The following is a 21,528-nucleotide window of genomic DNA, read 5'->3' as shown; positions in this document are numbered from 1 at the left end:
AGAAACACTGGCAGGACAGAGTTGACTCAAAGATAGTACTTGACAATCCCTGAAATAAGTCAGTTTGGCGTTTTCAAAGGCCTGAAGAAAGCCAGTGTTCTAGGAACAATGATGAAGACAGAGGTAACAGATGAGGTTTGAAAGAAGAGCAGAGGCCAAGTCACAAAACTCATGGGCCACAGGGAAGAGGGTTATTTGTTCTTCACGTCTCACTCACAAAGCATCTATCTATCAAGGGCCTCCTATACTCTTGGGGGCTAGGACTACATTACAGTTAGGCTCAGTCTGGGTCTGATAAGGCACCATGTGGAACAGAAGATAAGAAGTTTTGAACTGGGGATATAGCACAGTGATAGATCACTGCCATAGCATGTACATAGATCCTGGGGCTCAATTTACAATGTAAAGAAAAAATATTTTTAATATTAATACAGTATCATGTTTCCTTTCTGAGTTATGACATATGTATCTTCCATCACTTGAACTGTGAGATTCCTGCTCAGTCCTTCGCCTTATTGCCTTACTTCACAAGTCTTTATAATTTCTCTCTAGGACAACCACAAATGGGTTTCTGCTTCCAAGATCATCTTCTAAACTAGCCTCCACATTGGCAGCAAGGAATATTTCTAAAATGCAATTCTGATCACATACCCCAGCTTACAGTGATGTAGATAACTACTCATCACTGTTGGAGTCAAGTTCAAGAATTATACATGGGGCCTTGCATGATCATGTCATGGCCAACTTTTCAGCATGTCCCTCCTCTTTATGGGAAGTGCTACCTAATAACCCAGGACATACAGTCACACACACTCAACACACACATGAAAGAACATTTGTGTTCATGATACCTTCATCAAAGGAGAACATTTGATATCTGAGTGATTTTTGTTGATGATGTTTCTAGTATAAACTATAATCATGACTTGGTCAAGACTTATAGTTATAGTAAATTCAATAGAGCCATTCTGTGTCCAGCTTTGTTAAAGCATTTAATGCTCACAAAGAGTTATGAAGTGGATAGTATTCATTATTCTTGCTTTATAGATGAGAATACATATATAGAAAAGTTAATTTCTCCAGTATCTCATAGCTTATCCATGTGATGATGGCATCAGTCTTTATTCCAGCATGTGGGAAGCTTAGGTAGGAGGATCACCATGTGTTTGAGGCCACTCTGAGACTGCAGAGTGAGTTCCAGGTCAGCCTGGGCTAGAGTGAGACCCTACTTGGAACAAAACTAAAATCAAACAAACAAAACAACAACAACAAAAAAAAAAACCATGTGATGGGGTCAGTGTTCAAACCTAGGAATTCTGGCTCCATAATTTACGTTATTAAGCAGCACAGTAAAACAAAATATTACAAAATATTAGCTGGAACTGTGCCTATTATCTAGATATATGGTCTTTTGAAGGGAATCTAGATACCTGGTCTCCTGGGAGTCATTAGAAATATTCTTAAATGTGGTTAAGAGACTTGGAGCTGGGGTCCAGGGATCTGAGTTTTCATAGCCCCTTGGCAGAGGTCTGAGTATGATTTAAGTTCAGGACTCAGTTCTGAAATTCTTTTTCCCATGGAGCATAAATCTTAATGGAGGCAAGTCTTAGGACAAATAATTTTGACAAAGAAGTAGAAACAGAATTCTTTTAAGTGCACAGATTTCAAAGTATGACATAAAAAGAAAACAAATCTTAGTATAGAACAATATAGGTCACTAGATATCTTGAAAAGATGTTAAAGTGTCTAAGGAGATGGCTAAGTGGTTAAAGGTACCTGCTTGCAAAGCTTGCTGACTAGTGCTCAGTTCCCCAGTACCCATATGAAGCCAAATGTACAAAGTAGCACATGCATCTGGAGTTCCTTTGCAGCAGCAAGAGGTCCTGGCACAACCATATTCTTAATCTCCCTCTCTCTCTCTCTCTCTCTCTCTCTCTCTCTCTCTCTCTCTCTCTCTTTCTCTCTTACTCTCTCACGGTCTTACTTATTCTTTCTCTTTCTCTCTCTCAAATAAATAAATAAAAAATATGCCTTAAAATAAGTGAAAAGCTACGGGAATAAAAGAATAGAAAAGATGTCAAAGCAAGAAGAATAGAGGAGCCACCTGAACTAGAGCAGGCAGATTGCTGGCATGTCCACCAACCAGTTGTTTGGGTATTGGCAAATTGCTTACCTAAAGCCTATGTCCCTTCATTCAAAGGCTAAAATAACAGGTTGTTTTTCCCATACCCCAAAACAGTTGTGAAAACTCCAGTGGGAAGATCCATGTGGCAATGCTTTGCATGGGAAGTAGGAACGTGTAAAACTCAAGTTTCATTTGTAGTCACTCTTTCCAAAATAACAAATGCACTTCCTTTCACTGGAAGGCAGGAGTTTGAATCTTTCACTGACTTTGGAAAACTCTGTTTTCTTTAAGTGCAGGAGATAAGACAGCTACAAGGAGAGCTTGCTCTGGGAGGGAAAGGAGGAAAAGTAGCCTCACCTGAGAAAATGGGGACACAATGTTGGCAGACATGTAGGAACATGATTGCATGTCTCTGAAGTAATCTATAGATTTACAATTTCTCAAAAAGGTTAAACCTGGGATATCTTGGGCATCTTGCTTACTGACTATCAGCTGTTGGCTTTGGATGAGCTATTACAGCTAACTTGAATCTTTCAGTCATTCATGCTATAAAGTTCATTAGATGATGATGATAATGATTTGATTTTGATGCTGGGTATAGAATATAAAGGTTTACACATGCTAAGTATATACTCTATCACTGAGTTATACCCCAGCCTCTAGATTTCTTTAATATCTCCTCTAATTACACTTCATAATAAAAGTAAATGTTATTTGAAGCTTAGCTTAAATAGAAGAAAGTCTCTGTGGAATGGTTCAGTGGGTTCACGGTGTGCTTCACCAGGCCAGTTTGCTATGCTGAGGACAAGACCCCACCCATCAAAGGCTCTATCCTATGAAAAATCCAAATTTACTTGAAAGGAGAAAGCATAAACTGAGAATGCTTCTGAAGGGTTCCCTGCTCAAAAGCAACTGTCTAGGGAAGTGTTTTCCCCGGGTTAGCCTAGAAGGACACAGGAACTGACCAACTATGACCAAGGGAGCCAGGTTCCACCCCAAGCTAATAGCAGCAAAATGTGGAAGCATCGTGTCCATGGTGCTGGTTTTGCAGGCATGGAAGATGCAAGAGTGAGGAGATCATGGAGTCATTTGCCATGGTTCCAGAGAGCTGCTAAGGTCAGACAATGTGTGACAAGATCAGATTCCTGCAAAGGAGGCTCTGTGAAGCTGTGAGGGTGAAGCTGAAGTTAAAATGGAGACCCCAGGGCTAGAGAGATGGCTTAGTGGTTAAGGCGCTTGCCTGCAAAGCCGAAGAACCCAGGTTCAATTCTCTAGGACCCATGTAAGCCAGATACACAAGGGGCACATGCATCTGGAGTTTGTTTGCAGTGTCTAGAGGCCCTGGCATGCCCATATTCTCTCTTTCTTGCTCTCTCTCTTCCTCCCTCTTTTACTCTCTCAAATAAATAAATAAAAATAAAATATTTTTAAAAATAAAATGGAGACCCCAGGAACTTGGCTGTCTACTGAGAAAAACCTGCACCCATGGGTGGGCCACCCACAAGGAAGGCTATATAAGCTACAGCCTGCAATGCTGGTAGGGAAGAACAGGGCTACTAAGCCCATGTGAGTCCAGATAATTCCATCACAAGCTCTAGACACCAGACATGGAGCTGCAGGATTGAGAGTTTGCCCTTCTGGGTTTAGGTCTTCCTTCGATCTGATCATTCCTTTATATGTCCCCTTCCTGTCTTCAGTTGCTTCTTGCCAGGTATTTGGTTACAGCAAAAGAAAAGTAACTGGCACAATGGCAAAAAAAAAAAAAAAAAAAAAAAAATCTTTTTTTCAGCCTGGTATTTCTTCTGTTCATGTTGTGAACCTGAACCTCTCGTTGGCCCCTGGCTATCATCTCCTTTCTTCACCTTTTTTACTATTTTCTAACTTGGAATAGAGTTAAGAACACTTCCTACCTATCAATTTTCCCTCTCTTTTTTTAATTATCTTTTGGGACTAAAACGAACTTTCAAATAAATGTGTATTGTTCAGGACAGGGAACATATTCATGTTAAAAAGAAGCATTCCTTGGGCCTCTCACAAGAAGTCAAATCATAGAAAGTATATTCCAGATGAATTAATTTTCAGTATTGTAATATATTCATATGTCTTATAATCTTCAATTCTAAATGGTGAGAGGAAATTCTTAATTTTTATATTTGCCATAGTAACTTGAAGCAGTATGCAGTATTTATCAGCAAAAAAAAAAAAAAAAAAAGTCAAGAAGAAAAACAGGCCAGCTATTTTTCTAGTATTCATTAATAGACACTGGAATGTTCAAAGTACCCACCCACTCCACCAGTTGAAACATGATGTAGACAGCAAATTCTAAAATTATAAAAAAAGATTTTTGGCTCTGGTACAAGTAGTCCATAGAATCTAAGCTGATTCCCAACTGCCTATCACTTGAGTGACCTGGCTTACTACATTTAGGAACTATTTAACAGAAACCTTAAAACTTAAAGATAGCCCATCAAAGTAGGAATGACCAGGGAAGACAGAGTATCTGATTTGTGTTCTGATTTTTGCTCTACATAAATGAAGTTCTCAGCTTCTTAGAAATCAAAATAGGGCTGGGAAGATGGCTCAGCAGGCAAACATGCTTGCTTGCAAAGCCTGCCAGCTTGGAATTTATCCCCCAGTACCCAGGTAAAGACAGATAGGTGCACAAAATGGCCCATTCATCTGGAGTTTGTTTGCAGTGGCACAGATCAAAAAATGCTCAGTTTTTCCTACTTTTTACAAAGCTAAAAACAAAAATAGGTCTAGGGAAATAATTTAGTAATAAAACATTTCCCTAGCATGTAGGAGGCCCAGGTGTTGTTGGAGAACTAGGGTTCCTTCTTATGAATCCTTAGTCTTGTTGATAAAATAATTTAAAAATAGACCATAAAGAAGCTTGAGGACCATTTTATTAGAGCTTGAGAGAAAAGCATCACAAGCTGTAAATCTTGGCAGCTGCCAGGAAGAGGGAGATAAAGAAGAGAGAATCATGCCTTTTGAGTTAAGGTCAGCAATGAAGTTCTGAAAGCAGCTGTAGAAAAGGAGAGAGAATCCAGGTGTGAGATGACTCACAGCGCATTTTCCAGACAAGCTTGAGGGCCTGTGGGTGCCTGAGAATGCCCAAGTTGGATTCCCCCAGCACACACATAGTAAACAGCTATGCATGACCATGCACATCCATAACCCCTGTCCTGTAAGGGAGCAGAGACCAGGGAATTTCTGGGGCTTGCAAATAAATAAATAAATAAACAAATAAGTAAATAAATAAGGCTCTGGAATCTCAAGGAAAAATAGGTGAGTGAACAACAGAAGGGGACATCCAGTGTTCTCTTCTGGCCTCTGCAGGCATATATGCATGGGGTGTTGTATCAGCACATAATACATGTGCAAACACCACACACACACCACACCATACATACTACATACAAATAAAAAGAAGAAGAAAAAGGAGAGAGGGAAAGATATTTAAAGAAAAGAGTATCAGAAGGAGCATGCTTAGGATTTTGGTCAGGATCCAAAGAAGAGAAAGGAAAAGTGATGCTTTTTGAGTTAGAACTCAGAAAAACGGCAAGGCTTAGCAGTGAAGATCTGTAAGCAACCACCTCAAATGAGGGGCTTCTGTGGGTATAAGTACATTATCTCATTAAAGAGGTAATGGTTACAGATCCCATTGAATTAACTGTTGAGGAATGTTACTTAGTCTCCCACCCAGGGCCAGAGGTAGATCTCATATTCTAACCAAGAGGAAGTAGATGTTCCTTAACAAAACTCTGATGCCTCCACTTTCCTCCCTTTACCAGAGAGAGGGAAGGTGAGGTCAAAAGTTGATTATAAGGAGGGGTTTCCTCATCAATGGTCTTCAAGCCTACTAATAACCTAACTAACACCAGAGTTGATTCCCAACATCAGGATAAAAACACAATCCTGCAACTTACCTCAGCTGGAAAGTAGAGGGAGCTCAGGGCAGAGACAGTGAGGTGCACCAGCAGGTTTCCACACGTGGAGCTTCTCCAAGAAACTTCAGCTAGCATCCGTGTCTGCCACATAAACAAAAGTCAGTCCCGGAGAGGAGTTCCCAGGGACAGGAGAAAGAGTTAGAGAAGAAAGTTTGTCACCATCAGCATGAACCTTGCAGCTACTGCAAAGAAGCATAGGCAAGGCTTCATCAAACATCAGCCTTGAGGAAATCTCCAGGGCGGAATCAGTGTGTGTGTCTGTGGTTTGTGGTTTTCTTTTTCCTCTCCGTTAGCTGGGGATCACCCACATTTCTTTCTTCATCGCTGGGATTCAAAGCGAAGATCGCCTAGCCACTCCAACAGCTTGTGCTTCTTCCGGGGAGTGCTGGCAAGGGAGATGGAAAATGAGGAGCTCCACTTAGGGAGACCTTTTTATAGCTTGCTCTTTGGAGAACAATCCTGATGCCAGCATCTCTAGCACTAACAGCAAATGTATGTTGGAAACAAAAGGTTCCAAACTAATTCTAGCACTTTTGCTCTGTGTAAACTTCCTGGGATTTTTGCTAGCCATGAAGGAAGCAGGGGTCTCCGTCCACAGGCCCTGCCTTCTAACAAAAATGTACAAGCAGGAAGATGACACAGTTGAAAAGGAAGCAAATGAAACCAAAGCCAAAGCAGAGTTAGGTTTCACTGCAGAGGCCCACCAGACATTTACGAAGGAGGAGAGGCTGTGCTTGGAAGAGGCAAGCATTCTCATGCTATCCTTTCCTAAGTCAAAAATATGAAAGTGTTGCAGATTCTCATGCTGTTACATCTCTTGTCTTGTGACCGTGGAAAATTAGGCACATGAATTATGAGGAATAAGGCAAAAGAAAGGAGATTTATTTAGAAAATAGTGAAAAAGCCACGAAAGGTCAGAGTGAACACATCTAAGATTTTGGTCAGCATCCAAGGAAGAGAAAGAAAGGAAAAGTTATGCTTTCTGAGTTAGAGCTCAGTGAAACAGGCAAGCTCACCAGTGAGGATCTGAGAGCCACTGTACCCAAGGAGGGGTTTCTGGGGGCCCAGTACATTATTTCACTAAGGGCATAACTATGCCTCCTACCTCCTTAGCATCTCTTTAGGGCAGGTATGATCTCCTGACCATGTGAGTGAGTGACAGACTCCACTGGGTTAACTCTTAAATGTGATAATTTAGTCTCTACCCTTCCCTTTCTAATGTTACCAGGGAAACAGGAGGTAGGGCACAGCCTCCACCGACCTCCAAGGCTACTGTATACTCACAATACTGTGATAGCAATAGAATTCTGAACTGTTTTAAAAGTTACATGCTAGGGCATGGAAGGAAAAGAGAAAAAATTATTTTATTTATAGGGAATAAACAGACATTATTTTACAATAGGATTACAGCAAACAAAATGTCATATAATACAACTTGAAGTTGCTTAAGTCTAATCTAGCAACACAGGGTCTGTGGTGGTTTGATTCAGGTGTCCCCCATAAACTTAGGTGTTCTGAATGCTAGGTTCCCAGCTGATGGATATTTGGGAATTAATGCCTCCTGGAGGGAGTGTATTGTTGGGGGTGGGCTTATGGGCTTTATAGCCAGTTTCCCCATCCCAGTGTTTGGCACACCCTCCTGTTGCTGTGGTCCATCTTCTGTTGGCCAGGGGGTGATGTCCACCTCTGCTCATGCCATCGTTTTCCCCTGCCATCGTGGAGCTTCCCCTCGAGCCTGTAAGCCAAATAAACCTCTTTTTCCCAGAAGCTACTCTTGGTTGGGTGATTTCTACCAGCAATGCGAACCGGACTGCAACAGGGTCAAAAGCAAAATAAAGCATGTTCTAACAGTATTAAGTCCTTATAAAATCTCTGCTTTCAGCTTTAAAAGCTATGGATTATTATAATAAACAACCACAAACCCCCTTCCATCTCCCCAGCATCCAAACTTGCATAAGTCATCAAGCTATCTTAAAGACACACACCTGTCAAAAGCAGTAAGTCATTTATATGTGGACAAGGAAGTTTAATGAAAGCAAGTATTTTACCTATAAACATTCAATAGAAAGTATTGAAATATGGGCTGCAGAGATGGCTTAGTGGTTAAGGCACTTGCCTTCAAAGCCACAGGACCCAGGTTCAATTTCCCAGGACCCACATAAGCCAGATGCACAAGGTGGCGTATGCATCTGGAGTTCATTTGAGGCGGCTAGAGGCCCTGGTGTGCCCATTCTCTCTCTTTTTCTCTCCCTTTCTCTCCAATATATAAATAAATATAGGTAAAATATTTTAAAATTTAAAAAAGAAAGTATTACAATTTGGAAATGTTAAAAAAAAAGACAACACTAAGGTTATTTAAGATGCCTAAGTCCTAATATAAGGAAGAAGTGATTTCTCTTTTTTTCTCCCTCCTGCTCTGGAACACTCACTGCCCAGGAACACATGTCAGGAGCAAAGTTATTGTGAAGAAAGAAGCTATGCCCCTACCATCTGCTATCAGAGTATGAAACAATGCCCACCCCCCTCCCCCAAGGAATTAGAATTTCCTCCAGAGTGTCATCCCGGGAGAAGGAAAAGATGGAGGCCGGGTTCCAGCCAGAGAAGGAAATTGTTTTCAGAAAAAGATTTCACATGGTAATGACAACTTGTCAGACCACCTTCCAGGAGACACTGGAGCTGAGCTGAGCTGATGATGGGCAAGACCACACCTTAACCAGGATGGCTGAGTTATGAATAACTCTGGCCTTCCATTTAAATCTAATTCTCATGTCAGGGCCCTCTGGGCAGTTTAGGGAGAAAAGGGCCCCTGAGATATGTCCTTGAGCTTGTGGTGGGAAAATGTGGCCATTCCTTATCTCTTGCCCCCTAAGGGAGTTTTTGCAGCCCCCACCTTGCTGGAGGCCAGAAGGATTATCCTTCTCCCTAGGATTACTCTTTCCTAGAAGATATCCCCTTTCCTAGGAGTGCCTGGACATCTGGTATGGGAACATGACTGACCAGCTTGGCGTCTATCTAGTAAATTCCCATAATCAAAGACACCAAGCAGGTTCTCTCATTTCTGGGGACACTTTTCTGCCTTACAACTGGAGCTCTGCCTTCTTTCCTTCTCTTGAGCTCTGTAATAAAATCTTCCTAAATTTCACCTCTGTGGCCTGTGGGCCTCATTAGTTGAATTCATAAGACAAGAACCTAGAGGCCACTGACTCAGTAGAAACTTTGTAACCATGAGTGTCTCCCGCCTTAACTTCTGAGTTAAGTCCAACCAAAAGTTGAGAATGTCTCTGTTGCTCTCAAAGACATCCCAAATTCCCATATCACCCTTAAGATTGACTGGATGGTAGGGTTGAAGCTGGAGGGAGCAGCTCTGCTCTGCTGAACCATATTCTTACTTAAGAGATCAATGAAGAATTGCCTCCAAGTCAGGCTGAGACCATCAAAAAGTCTGCAGGAGAAAGAGAATGGATTTGGCAACAAGCTTTATTATTCAGGAACAAGAATTATAGTGCATACAGATGTAATCAGGCAGGCTTAATCACAAGCAAAAACAGCACCCAATCAAGAATATTGGGTGACAGCCCTTGAAAGTGGGAAACTTATCTGAGGGACTAAGTTCTGGTGATATAAGTACATTGGTGGCTGTCTTTATCTATAATTGGAAGTGTCTTAAACTGATTATCTATTGGAAGTTTAACATTAACTTAGAATTCTACTGAAAATGAAGCTGGAGGAACAGGTAAGTCCAACCTGCAAGCTCACCACAGAGAAAAATTACAAGCATCCAACTGTGACTGAAATTTCCCAGCAATGCTTTCTCTTCTGACTGACTTCCTAGAGCCCTTCTCAGCCAACCCTGCAATTTTTTGCAGTATCTATACAACCCTCAGAATTGGGGTGGGGTAGGGGGTCATTTCTTCCTCTTACTTCCCTTCATCTCTGGCTGGACTTTTGAGTCTCTGGCCCACCATGTCTCCCTTATGGAGACTGGGCCTCATCATTTGCTCCTCCTCCCAATGTAGCCACAGTGAATAACTCTTACTCTACTTTTCACCATTGCATGACTCTGTAATTGACATAATGAAGATGAGTGGCAAAGCCTAGCTTATTGGGCTACCAGGGCTTGGACTTGCAACCTTAAAGCTCCAATAACAGCAGAAGCCATGGCCCTGTGAACATAGTGCAAGGTTAGTGAGCTCCATAATGCTGTAGGTGGATCCTAGCGTCCAGCCCTAAGGTGTAGGAGCAGACCTGAAATTTCAGCCTATGATATGTCGAGTGCTTAAGCTCTGCCTGGAGTTCCTGGAGTGGGCTTGCTTATGGTGCTGCCAGTGCTGTTCCTCTCTGTGTGGATCTATAAAAGGGGGCCAGTTTCTTTCCCCATTATGGAACTTCCCATGGATCTGGAAGCTTCAAATAAATTCCCTTCCTCCTGTTTCTGGTCTGGAGGGTCATCCCAGCAACATGAAACTGACTATGACAGAGCCCAACCCAGATGATACCTTCCCTTATGTTAGAAAGGAATAATGTAAGAAAGGTAGCTAAGACAGCTCCCACAACACACATTTTTTTGTTATAAGAGAAGTAATTATATGAAATTTTTAAATATACATTGACTCAGTGTTTAAGTTTAACAGAAATCTGTAGAAGATAAACACTATTATTTTCAGAAATTCTTACACTCACATGCATATACATTTGCCTTGGAAATACAAGCTTTTCCTTCAGTTGCTTTACAACACACACTAAAAGTACTTTGACACGTTCAGTAAAGAAGCATTCTTGATACATTATCTTCATAAGCAATCAATACCATCCTTACTTTCTCTTTCAAAGTCTGTGGGAGTTTTCAATAATTACTCTCCCACTCTACCCTATACTTACTCAATTCTCCCACCTCTTAGCGTTGCCCTTCCCCAAGCAGCTTTACCCCTGTCAATACCAAGAGCCATTTCATGGAAGGAGGTTATAGAAAAGATCATTGATTTAGCTAGAATATGGATTTTTGTCCTTTACTGCCTGTGTGATTCTTTTTTTTTTTTTATTAGTTTTGTACTCAGTGAATACAGTCAAGTTGGTATCATTGTCAGCCTCCTCCCTGTTCTTCCCCCTCCCCTTGGCCCCTCCTTGTTGGGTATATGGCTCATGCATTGTGGGGTTAGCCATCAGTTATGAGTAGGAGGAAGTATCTCTGTGTATCATGACCCAATGTGTGGCTCTGACATTCTTTCCGCCCCCTCTTCTGCAAATTTCCCTGAGCCATGTTGGGTTCATTTTAGGTCTGCCTCAGTGGTGGAGTCTTGGGAACCTCTGTGTCTCTGGATATCTGATTTGGTAGGAGTTGATTTTTCTCTGTGTTGATCTCCTTCACCCTTGTGCTGGTACCAGGTTCACCAAGAAAACAGCACCCTTGCTTGTTTCACCAATTATTCTTAGTTTCAGCTGGGGCCCTTTTGAGGTATGATGGGGTGGTGCTCTCCTTAGGATCTTCATCTATCTGAAAAAGAGAAGCAGATTCTCCAATGGAGAGTAAAGTTAGCACCAGATAAATGGGATAACCATTATTTTTTTAGAGAGAATCTAGTAGGTGTAGGCCCTCTTGTAGCCCGTGATTGGTGGTAGCTTGATAATGGAGAGTGGCTCATTTTTGGATCTTGCTTTGACTTGTTTTCCAGCTTCCAGCTATAGGTTCCGTTCCACTGAGCAAATCAGCCAAATCAAGAGCAGTTGGTTTCCCACCATGGCTATGCACCACTATTGCACTTCTGTGGGAATCACAACAGGTTATTTGCTACTAAGTAGGTTAGACCATGAGCTGTTTGGACAGATATTGGTCATTTCCCCCAGTCACCCATGTAGTACCTTCTAGCACTAGACGCACTGTCTGGAAACTGACTCTCTTCCAACTTCCAGCCATGTCACTCCATGTTACGTATCAACAGCCTATGGTGTCTTCAGCAGTAGTTTTACCACTAACATTTGGTGGCTCATAAAGTACTCTGACAGAAATCTGTCTTTCTTTTAGGAAACCTTGTAAGTCTCTCTGATCAAAAGTTCATTGTAGATTATAGCCACCTGCTGATACTGGAAGTTACAGGTCAATGCCCATGAAGAGAAGGAAGAAAAAGATAAGTAATATAAAAGAGTTAGAGAGAAGAGGGAGAGAGAGGAGAGAAAGAAGCAGCAGAAGATTAAGGTCAGTCTTCATTGTACCCTCTCTAGGGCCTTGTGACTCAGGTGTTCCCTCTAAGGGCCTGGTGAAGGTACAAACATTTGGTCTGTCTTTTAGGATGTAGAATTTTATGGTACCATTGCTGTTTGGCTCCAGATTTGTGTCCCCCACCCCCTCCCTTGCCCTCCCCTCCTTTGCCACTCACCCTTTCGTCCAGTCCTTGAGATGCTTGCTACGTATGTCAGCATCTTGGATAGATTCAGGTTAGGTGCTGTAGATGAGTGAAACTATGCAGTAATTATCTTTCTGTGATTGGGTGAGTTCACTGAGAATGATTTGTTCCTGGTTCGACCATTTTTCTTCAAATTTCATTGTGTTGTTTTTTCTTACTGCCGTGTAGAACTCCACTGTGTAGATATACCACATCTTAGTTACCCAATCATCTAATGGGTTGACTCCAGCTCTTAGCTATTATGAATTGAGCAGCTATAAACATAGTTGAGCAAATCTCTGTGGACTGAAGCTCAGAGGTTTTAGGGTACATGCTCAGTAAGGGAATAACTGGGTCTATTGGTAACTCTATAGTCAAGCTTTTTTAGGAGTCTCCATATTGCTTTCCACAGTGGTTTTACCTTCTTACCTTCCCACCAACAGTGGATGAGGATTCCTATTTCTCCACATGTGCAGTGAGGCGAGGGGAACTATGCCGGCCTGGGTCCCCTTTCCTACAGTAAGTCGGAGCACCCTGAGGCTGGGACTATAGCTAGGGTGGCTGCCTGGGGGGCTTGGGGGACTAGTGGGCTACCAGAGAGTGAGGGAATCAGCCATTCCCTTTGTTTTCCTCTCCATGCCCTCCCACTGGCAATCTATTAGAGATTGCTCTACCCTAAAAGGCCCAGTAAACCCTTAATGCCTTGCCTTTCCTTCGCCAGAAGGTGCAGCGCAGTTAGGCGGGTGCCATCTTGACCGGCCCACAGCACATGTATTAAAGGTGAGCTCCTTGGGCTCTCACAGGAGGTCTATGCTATTACTTGTCTTGACGCCTCTTCATCTTCTACATTTATTTTTGTGTTGTGCACCTTTTTTATTACACAAAAATATCTGTTTTTTTTTTTTTTGTGGGGGTGGGGGAGGATGTTCTGCATCAACTTGGGTTTCTTCCCTTGTTAGGATAGCATGGTGTGAAACCTGAGCAGCTGCACACACTCCAGCACTTAGAGGGTCTCCAGTTTGGCTCATGTTCTGCACTTTCTGTATTGAAATTCATATGTTTTGGTTTGCTTTTTTTTTTTAGGCTTATTTTTATTTATTTATTTGAGAGCGACAGAGAAAGAGGCAGAGAGAGAGAGAGAGAGAGAGAGAGAGAGAGAGAGAGAAATGGGCGCGCCAGGGCTTCCAGCCACTGCAAAGGAACTCCAGACACGTGCACCCCCTTGTGCATCTGGCTAATGTGGGTCCTGGGGAATCGAGCCTTGAACCGTGGTCCTTAGGCTTCACAGGCAAGCACTTAACTGCTAAGCCATCTCTCCAGCCCTGGTTTGCTTTTTTAATTAAGAGACTTGAGTTTTTCACTTCACTGGGTTCTACAAAAATTATGCAATCTCATCTGTGGCTACCTGCCTCATAAGATATGGCATAGGTCTCCTGGTCCTTGAAAGAACCCTGCTCTTGATGCATGACCAAAAGCTAAATCACTTCATTGGATAGATCACTCAGCCTCCAACAACATTATTTGCTTCAGCTGTTCAGGTGAATGCTGCTATCATTCTTATATGACTTTCTTCACTTCAGTCTCCTAACAAGTCTCAATAGAAGTATAATTTTCCCAAGCCCTAGGAGGCCCATCCTAATGCCTTTTACAGGAATGTATACAATAATTATCATATAGTTCACAATAATTGTCATTGGTTGACAGACTTACTAGACTCCTGTATGTGGCCATGTCTAAAAATTCTGGGCTGTGTAAAGTGGTAATTCAACTTACTCAGCCATGTTTGCTCCCCAATTGTAATTCATTTGGCTTAGACATGATGTATGTCTCTATCCTAATTTGGGTAACATGCTCAGTTACTTCTCTAACATGTTCATGCATCCATTAAGTTTCTGGATGCCTTCTTTAGATTGCTACTTTATTTTCATCATGTAGCCTTTGGCAGATGGATACTTCATAGATGCTTTGCTTTTTGCTGATGAAAGTGGGATGGTAGAATAGAAGCAACTAGACTTTTAAGCTAGAGGCCTGGATTAGATTCTAGGTCTTACTATTGTTCTGGGACTGCAATGCTCCATCTCCTCATATAAAACAAGCATTAAAAGGGCTTCTTTTCATGTTCGTTGTGAAGCATGAGCTAGATAAAAGAATATGGCTTGCAAAAGACCCTCATCCACATGGCACTGTTCCTTTAGGTTTTGAGTTTTTTTTAATTTGGGTATTTGTGTGTATGTATTATATGTGTGTGTTCTATGCATGTATCAGTGTACCTGTGCACCTCCCATGCACACACGGGTATTCTTTTCTATCACTCTTCCACCTTATTTCTCAGTCTCTCATTGAATCTGGAACTTGTGCCATATTTTTGGTTAGACTGGGTGACCAGCGAGCCCTAGCAATCCCCGTCTCTGCCACACTCAGCACCGATTATGGACATTCATGGCCATGCCTGGCTTTTATGAGTGCTGGGTACTGAGGCGCAAGCTCAGGCCCTCATGCTTATGCAGCAAGTACTCTTAGCCACCAAACCATCTCCCCCTGCCCTGATTTTCTTTGAATGAGTTTCAGAACAAGGTTCTGAACCATATTTATATGCATTTGTATTTTACCAATGTATGACTAATCACTGTGTAAGTAAACACCAAATGAGGTAATATCTCATCCTTCACATTGAGTACCACGTTCAGCTCAGCAACTTAAAATATTTAAGCCACACATGGAGGCCTACACCTGGAATCCCAGGTGCGGAAGGTGAAGACAGGACAAGGAAGGGAGCACCTCTGCGTCATAGCAAGTTTGAGGCCAACATGAACTACATGAGACCTTTTCTCAGAAAACAAAACCCACTCTTTCCTCATTTAACAAATATTAGTGATTGCTACTCACTATTAAACACACAAAAAATGCCAGTTATCTATTTACCAAGCCACCTCCAGGGGGTACATTCTACAAGAGGCCCTGTGCTTACAGAGTGTGATTTTATTTTATTCAATCAAGGATAAGACATTAAAAACTGCTTGTGATAAATCCATACTGCAGAATTCAGTTTAACTGACAAATTTACTATATCATGAAGATGATGTCATGAAATAGAAGCCATAATTTTGGGGGGAGTGGGAGTTTCCAGGTAGGGTCTCACTGTAGCCCAGAGTGACCTGTAACTCATTTTGTAGCTTATGCTGGCCTCAAACTTATAGCAATCCTCCCACCTCAGGGTCCCCAGTACTGGGATTAATATCATGCAGCACTATGACTGGCTGCCACAATTTTTGAAACTACAAGCAAACTATTATAAAGCCATCATAACCTTTTCCTCTATTTTAGAAGATGGAAATGAAAGAGATAGTACTGCAAAAATACCTAAGAAAATAAGAATAGATTCTTGCTGAGCCTGGTGGTACAGACCTTCAATTTTAGCCACTCAGGAGGTTGAAGCAGGAGGATCACAAATTTATGGCCTGCCAGGGTAATTTCATGAGACTATGTCTCAAAAGAAATAGCACTGACAAAAGGCTAGGGGTTTGGCTTAGTGGTAGAGTGCTTGCCTAGCAAGTATAGAGCCCAGTCCTTGTTCAATCCCACAACAGAAAGAAAGGTGGGGAGGAGATACAAAGTACAGTCTTTCTTACAAAGCTTCTTCATGTTAACTGACAAAAATCCCAGCATCTGGTACTAGGAGGACCTCTCAACCACTCACTTGCTCATATTTTTATGTTCACAAGACCATCAACAAGAGATTCTGGGCAGTTTGGATGCCAAATAAGCAGTTGGATTTTAGAAGCATGTATTTTATTAGGATATTTTCAATACCAAGATACATGACTTTGATTTGTTCATAGTTACAATAGCACATGTTAAAAACAATAATCAAAGCAGCACTTACACCAACTTACTACAGAAAGTGCTATATACCACGATGGACTTTGATAAATTACAAAACACATGCACACAAGAACACCTAGGGAGAAATTATAATTTAGGACATGCCCATCTGCTAAATCCTGCACTAGAACCCAGTGGCAGATGAGCTGCTTTCAAGAGCTCACTGCCCAGAGCTCCATAACACCAATGGACAGTCCCAATGTTATAACAACCAACAGCAGTTGCCAATGAGCCAACTGTCTCATGCCAGCTGCCAAAAGCAGTACGTGAGCCATCACAATTCCATTTATTCACTTTACAAAGAAATGGCTTAAGTCATCCATGTAAGAGAGAATCTTAGAAATATAACTAAATGTAACCCAAGCCCAATCTCATGCCACTTTGCTTTATAGATGCAGGTATATGGGAAATAAGGAGGAGCTAAAGAGGGATGCAAACACCTGTCTGCTTTTAACTCTTCAATGCTAAAATTTAACTCCCCAGACACTACCTAAAGCATTTTCTTACTATTATGTTACCGTAAGATTAATCCCATGTCCATTCTTAGAAAATAAACAAATTTTATTTAAAATAATTTCTATATTTTAGATTATGTGTCATTAATTCTTCAATTTAATATTTTTAAGTTGAATATAGAGAAAGAATAGAATAAAAATAATCAAAATTGATCCTTCCCAAATGGGCTTTCTTTTCCAGAAAATTGCAGGAGTCTGAAACAGTGCAGAAATGCAAAGGTCTCTAACCAATCAACAATAGAGCCAACGGCATTTACTTCAAAACATACAAGAGAGTTACAAACCTATACTTGTAAAGCATCACAATGCTTTTAAGAGTATTTCATCATAAAATAAAATATGAAAAAAAAATTTAAAAAGAAGTACAGGTGCTAGAGGGATGGCTTAGTGGTTCAGGCATTTGCCTGCAAAGCCAAAGGATCTCAGTTTGACTCTCCAGGCCCCACATAAGCCAGATGCACAAGGGGGTGCACGCATCTGGAGTTCATCTGCAGTGGCTGGAGGCCCTGGTGTGCCTGTTCTCTGTTTCTCTCTCTCTGCCTCTTTCTCTCTCTCAAATAAATAAAATAAAATAAAATATGAAAAAATTTTAAAGTATTTCATCAAATAATGGTTGGCATCATAGAAAGATGATTGACATACTACATGTAAAAGAAAAACAAATATTGACTTGATATATTTTATTCATTTTTATATAACTTATACCATACTTTACCCATATGAAAAATTCACAGTTAAAAAAAGTATTTACAATAATCCCTTTGAAAGCTACTATTTGCATAATTTCTAGTAACAAAGGCCTAATGCATGCTTATCTTTGATAGATTATAATAATCTACACTTTCAATTTTACTTCAATATAGTGACTTGGAAAATAAAGACATCAGTATTCTAATATTATGCTTACGTTGACTGGCTTAAAATCTAAAAAATTTTTTCAAGGTAAAACTAGGCATAGTGGCACTAGCCTGTAATTACAGCATTTTGGCAATTTGAAGTAGGAGGATCCAAAGTTTGAGGCCAGTCTATCTCAAAACACAAACAACAAAAATATTTTCCAAGTGAAATGGAGTCTGGTGTCCAAAGGCCACCATATATAAATCCTTTGTCAAGCCTGAAAGCTCACCTCACTCTACCAATGATCGTCTAGCCTTCAACCTTCACAACATCACTCCCAAAAATGAGAGAGAAGAACAGTAATGTGAGAATTCAAAACACAAGTAAAACCTGCATCTTTAGGTTACCTCTATCTTTAGTTTTGTTTCCCTGTTTGGAAATTCTCCATGTTTCCCAAAAGAAATTTCCATCATTCTGTTCCAAGATGTGAGTCAGAAAGCAAGAGTTTCCCAACCTTCTAGTCTTTCTTCGGTCCCTCATCTCTCACACCATAAACAGCACAGTATATTCTTCCATTTCTCTGCTGAGATGGGGTCTTACTTAGTTGGTCCAAAGTGAACAGTCTTCCTGCTTCAGGCTCCCACATGATAGAATTACACAGGTAAGCTAACATGCCTGACCAGCAATTTTCCTCTTTTTACCTTTCTTTAAAAAAAAAAGAAAAACTTAAATTTATTTAGTACTTTTTTCCCAAAAGCCTATTCCTGATTAAGATAGGCATGTAAACTCAAAAGGTATTTTATACCAATCTTTCCCCCACACCAAAGGAAGATGTTAAAATTTATATTGTGCCTTCTTCCTTCTACAAACCTTTAAGTAAAGCTTTAAACAACAAAAAAGTCAGCCCTGACAGGTGTGGTAGTGCACGCCTTTAATCTCAGCACTTGGGAAGCAGAGATAGGAGGATCGGCTTGAGTTCAAGGCCACCCTGAGACTACATAGTAAATTCCAGGTCAGCCTGAGCTACAGTGAGACACTACCTCGAAAATCAAAAAAAAAAAAAAAAAGTCAACTCTGAACACTGATACTTGCTAAGTTTGTGCTATATTAACTTGTCCCTTTTTTGTTTCTTTTAAATTCTACTACAAAATTCAAAATAAATTCCTAACATTTACTGTTTTTCTCATGTCCTGTGGTCTTCTATTTAAAAAATTGTAATTTATTTGACAGAGTATGGACACACCAGGGCTTCTTGCCACTGCATATAAATTCCAGACATACACGTCACTTTGTGTATATGCTTTATGTTTACACCGGGGGACTGAACCTAGGCTGGTAGGCTTTGTAAGCAAATGCCTTTAACCACTGAGCCATCTCCTAGGCCCCCAGCAAATGTAACTTCAATGGGATAACTTTGTTCCTGAATTTTCCACATAAATTATACACCATAAAATGTCTCCTATAGCCATTTGTTGTTGTGGGGTTTTTGGGGTTTTTGTTTTGTTTTGTTTTGTTTTTTGGTTTTTTGAGGTAGGGTCTCACTCTGGTCTAGGCTGACTTGGAATTAACTCTGTCATCTCAGGGTGGCCTTGAACTCATGGCAATCCTCCTACCTCTGCCTCCCGAGTGCTGGGATTAAAGGCGTGCACCACCATGCCCGGCTTTGTTGTTGTTTTTTTAAGAAGGTCTGTAGCTCAGGCTGGCCTGGACTTGATACATAATCCAGGCTAACTTCAAACTCACAATCTGATTTTCCTGCTTCCACCTTCCAAATGTTGGGGTTAGAGATATGTAACCCATCAATTTCCTCATCTGCCAATAACCAGTTCCTCCACCATAGGAAAACTTCACTCAAGTGTCTATATCTAAAAATACATCAATAATTTAAAGCTAAGTGATGAAGGAGCTATGCAAGATTGTTCCCTTTAATTTTATATTACTCCAATATACATATATACACTTATCACACATATACTAATTTACAGTCTGTGAAAATTAACTCTAACACATTTGGAGATTCACAGTTTAACCACAAACTCACATGCATGTAAAAAGACATATATCTTATATTCCTAAATTTCATAACACACTATCATATAGTATGAGGGGGTTGTTGGATTTTTTTTTTTTTTTGAGGCAGAATCTCTAGCCTAGGCTGACCTGAAACTCACTCTGTAAACCCAAACTGATCTGAAACTCACAGTGATTCTATCTCAGCCTCCTGAGTGCTTTGATTAAAGGTATGTGCCACCACTCCCAGATTTTGTATATTTTTATTTATTTTTTTTTATTTGTGTGTGTATGAAAGAGAGAGAGGTAGGGAGTGGGGAGAATGGCTACACCAGGGACTTTTGCCACTATAGATGAACACTAGACACTTGTGCCACTTTTTGCACTGGCTTATATGAGTGACTGGGGAATTGAACCCAGGCAGGCAGGCTTTGCAAGCAAGCAACTTTAACAGCTGAGCCATCTTCCCAGCCCCTACAGTATGTTTTAAAAAATATCTAAAATAAACCAGGCGTGGTAGCACACGCCTTTAATCCCAGCACTCGGGAGGCAGAGGTAGGAGGATTGCCATGAGTTCAAGGCCACCCTGAGATGACAGAGTTAATTCCAGGTCAGCCTGGACCAGAGTGAGATCCTACCTCGAAAAACCAAAAAAAAAAAAAAAGTCTAAAATATCTTCGTTGAGAAAATATAAATATACATATATATTAGATTTTAAAAAACCTAAGATTTCAAAGATTTTAATATGTCCATCATTATTTTTATAACAGTATTTTTAAAAGGAAACAACATAAAATTTATGAAAATAAAAAAAATCTTTATTTTACATTTATTTGAGGGGAAGAAATGGGAACACCAGGGCTTCTTTCTGCTACAAATTAACTCCAGATGCATGCTCCACTTTTTAAAAAAATTATTATTGTATTTATTGAGGGAAGTACAGAGCCAAGGCAAGGCACCCATGTGGCTAGAGATCCCACATGGAAGGCCTGGAAAAAGCATGGGAAAGAAAAGAGAAAAGAAAGTTCAAGGGGCTCCTGCCATGTGGGGAGCTGGAGGAGATATAGGGCCCCATGTGGAAAGTAAGGGCTAGGGGACCCTCCTGACTGAACCTAGGCCTAGGCCCACGTGGAGCCAATCCAGGCTCAGCCAAGGGAAAAACTCACCCACAGTTGGAAGTTCCCAAGAGGTCAGACACATGCTCTAATTTCTGCATTTGGATTTTACATAGGCACTGGGGAACTGAATCTGTGCTGACAGGTTTTGCAAGCAAGTGCCTTTAGCCACTGAGCCATTTCTCTAAGCCATCCTCAACGGTATTTTTTATGTTTTAAAGATTTATTCTTATTTAGAAATCTTAAAAATGAAGACAAAAACCTCAAGCTATGTGCATAGATAGCATTGCTAGTCAATGTGGAATTAGAGAAAGAGAGGGGGTGTGTGTGTGTGTGTGTGTGTGCGCGTGTGTGCGCACGCGTGCGTACGTGTAGGTAGGTCAGAAGACAACTTGCTGGTTGGTCCTTGCCTTTTCCACCTCATTTGAGGCAGGGTTTCTCTCTCTGAATTTCACTCTGCTGTTGTTATTTTCTGCTGCACTTGCCATGAGCCACTAGGAAAATATTCCCGTGAAGACCTCTCATCCTGCCAAAAGAAGCCTGCTGGTACTCAGGCTTGAGAGGCAGGCTATCCACTGAGCCATCTCCCCCGCCCAATGTAGTATTGTTCTTACTATGAAATTATCCAACTTGCTTACTATATACACAAAAAGTGATATAAACATACTATATACTAAATACAAAGCATAAGCCGGGTGTGGTGGTGCACGCCTT

General features: G+C 40.9%; 1 protein-coding gene across 1 annotated transcript in view; it reads right to left on the bottom strand.

Moving 5' to 3' along the window:
- Abcg2 (ATP binding cassette subfamily G member 2 (Junior blood group)) overlaps positions 1-6,676 on the bottom strand; it is a 192,124-nt gene extending 185,448 nt beyond the window's left edge. The window contains exon 1 of the mRNA XM_045144048.1: positions 6,058-6,676. Coding sequence (XP_044999983.1) covers positions 6,058-6,168 — 111 coding nt within the window. The 5' untranslated portion in view covers positions 6,169-6,676. The remainder of the gene's footprint in view (positions 1-6,057) is intronic.
- Positions 6,677-21,528: the final 14,852 nt, after the last annotated feature.

This window comes from Jaculus jaculus, chromosome 2 (genome assembly GCF_020740685.1).
Source record: "Jaculus jaculus isolate mJacJac1 chromosome 2, mJacJac1.mat.Y.cur, whole genome shotgun sequence".
In the NCBI taxonomy this organism is placed as follows: Eukaryota; Metazoa; Chordata; class Mammalia; order Rodentia; family Dipodidae; genus Jaculus; species Jaculus jaculus.
Note: the sequence above shows the minus strand (reverse complement) of the source record. Positions and strands in the feature narration are given on the sequence as shown.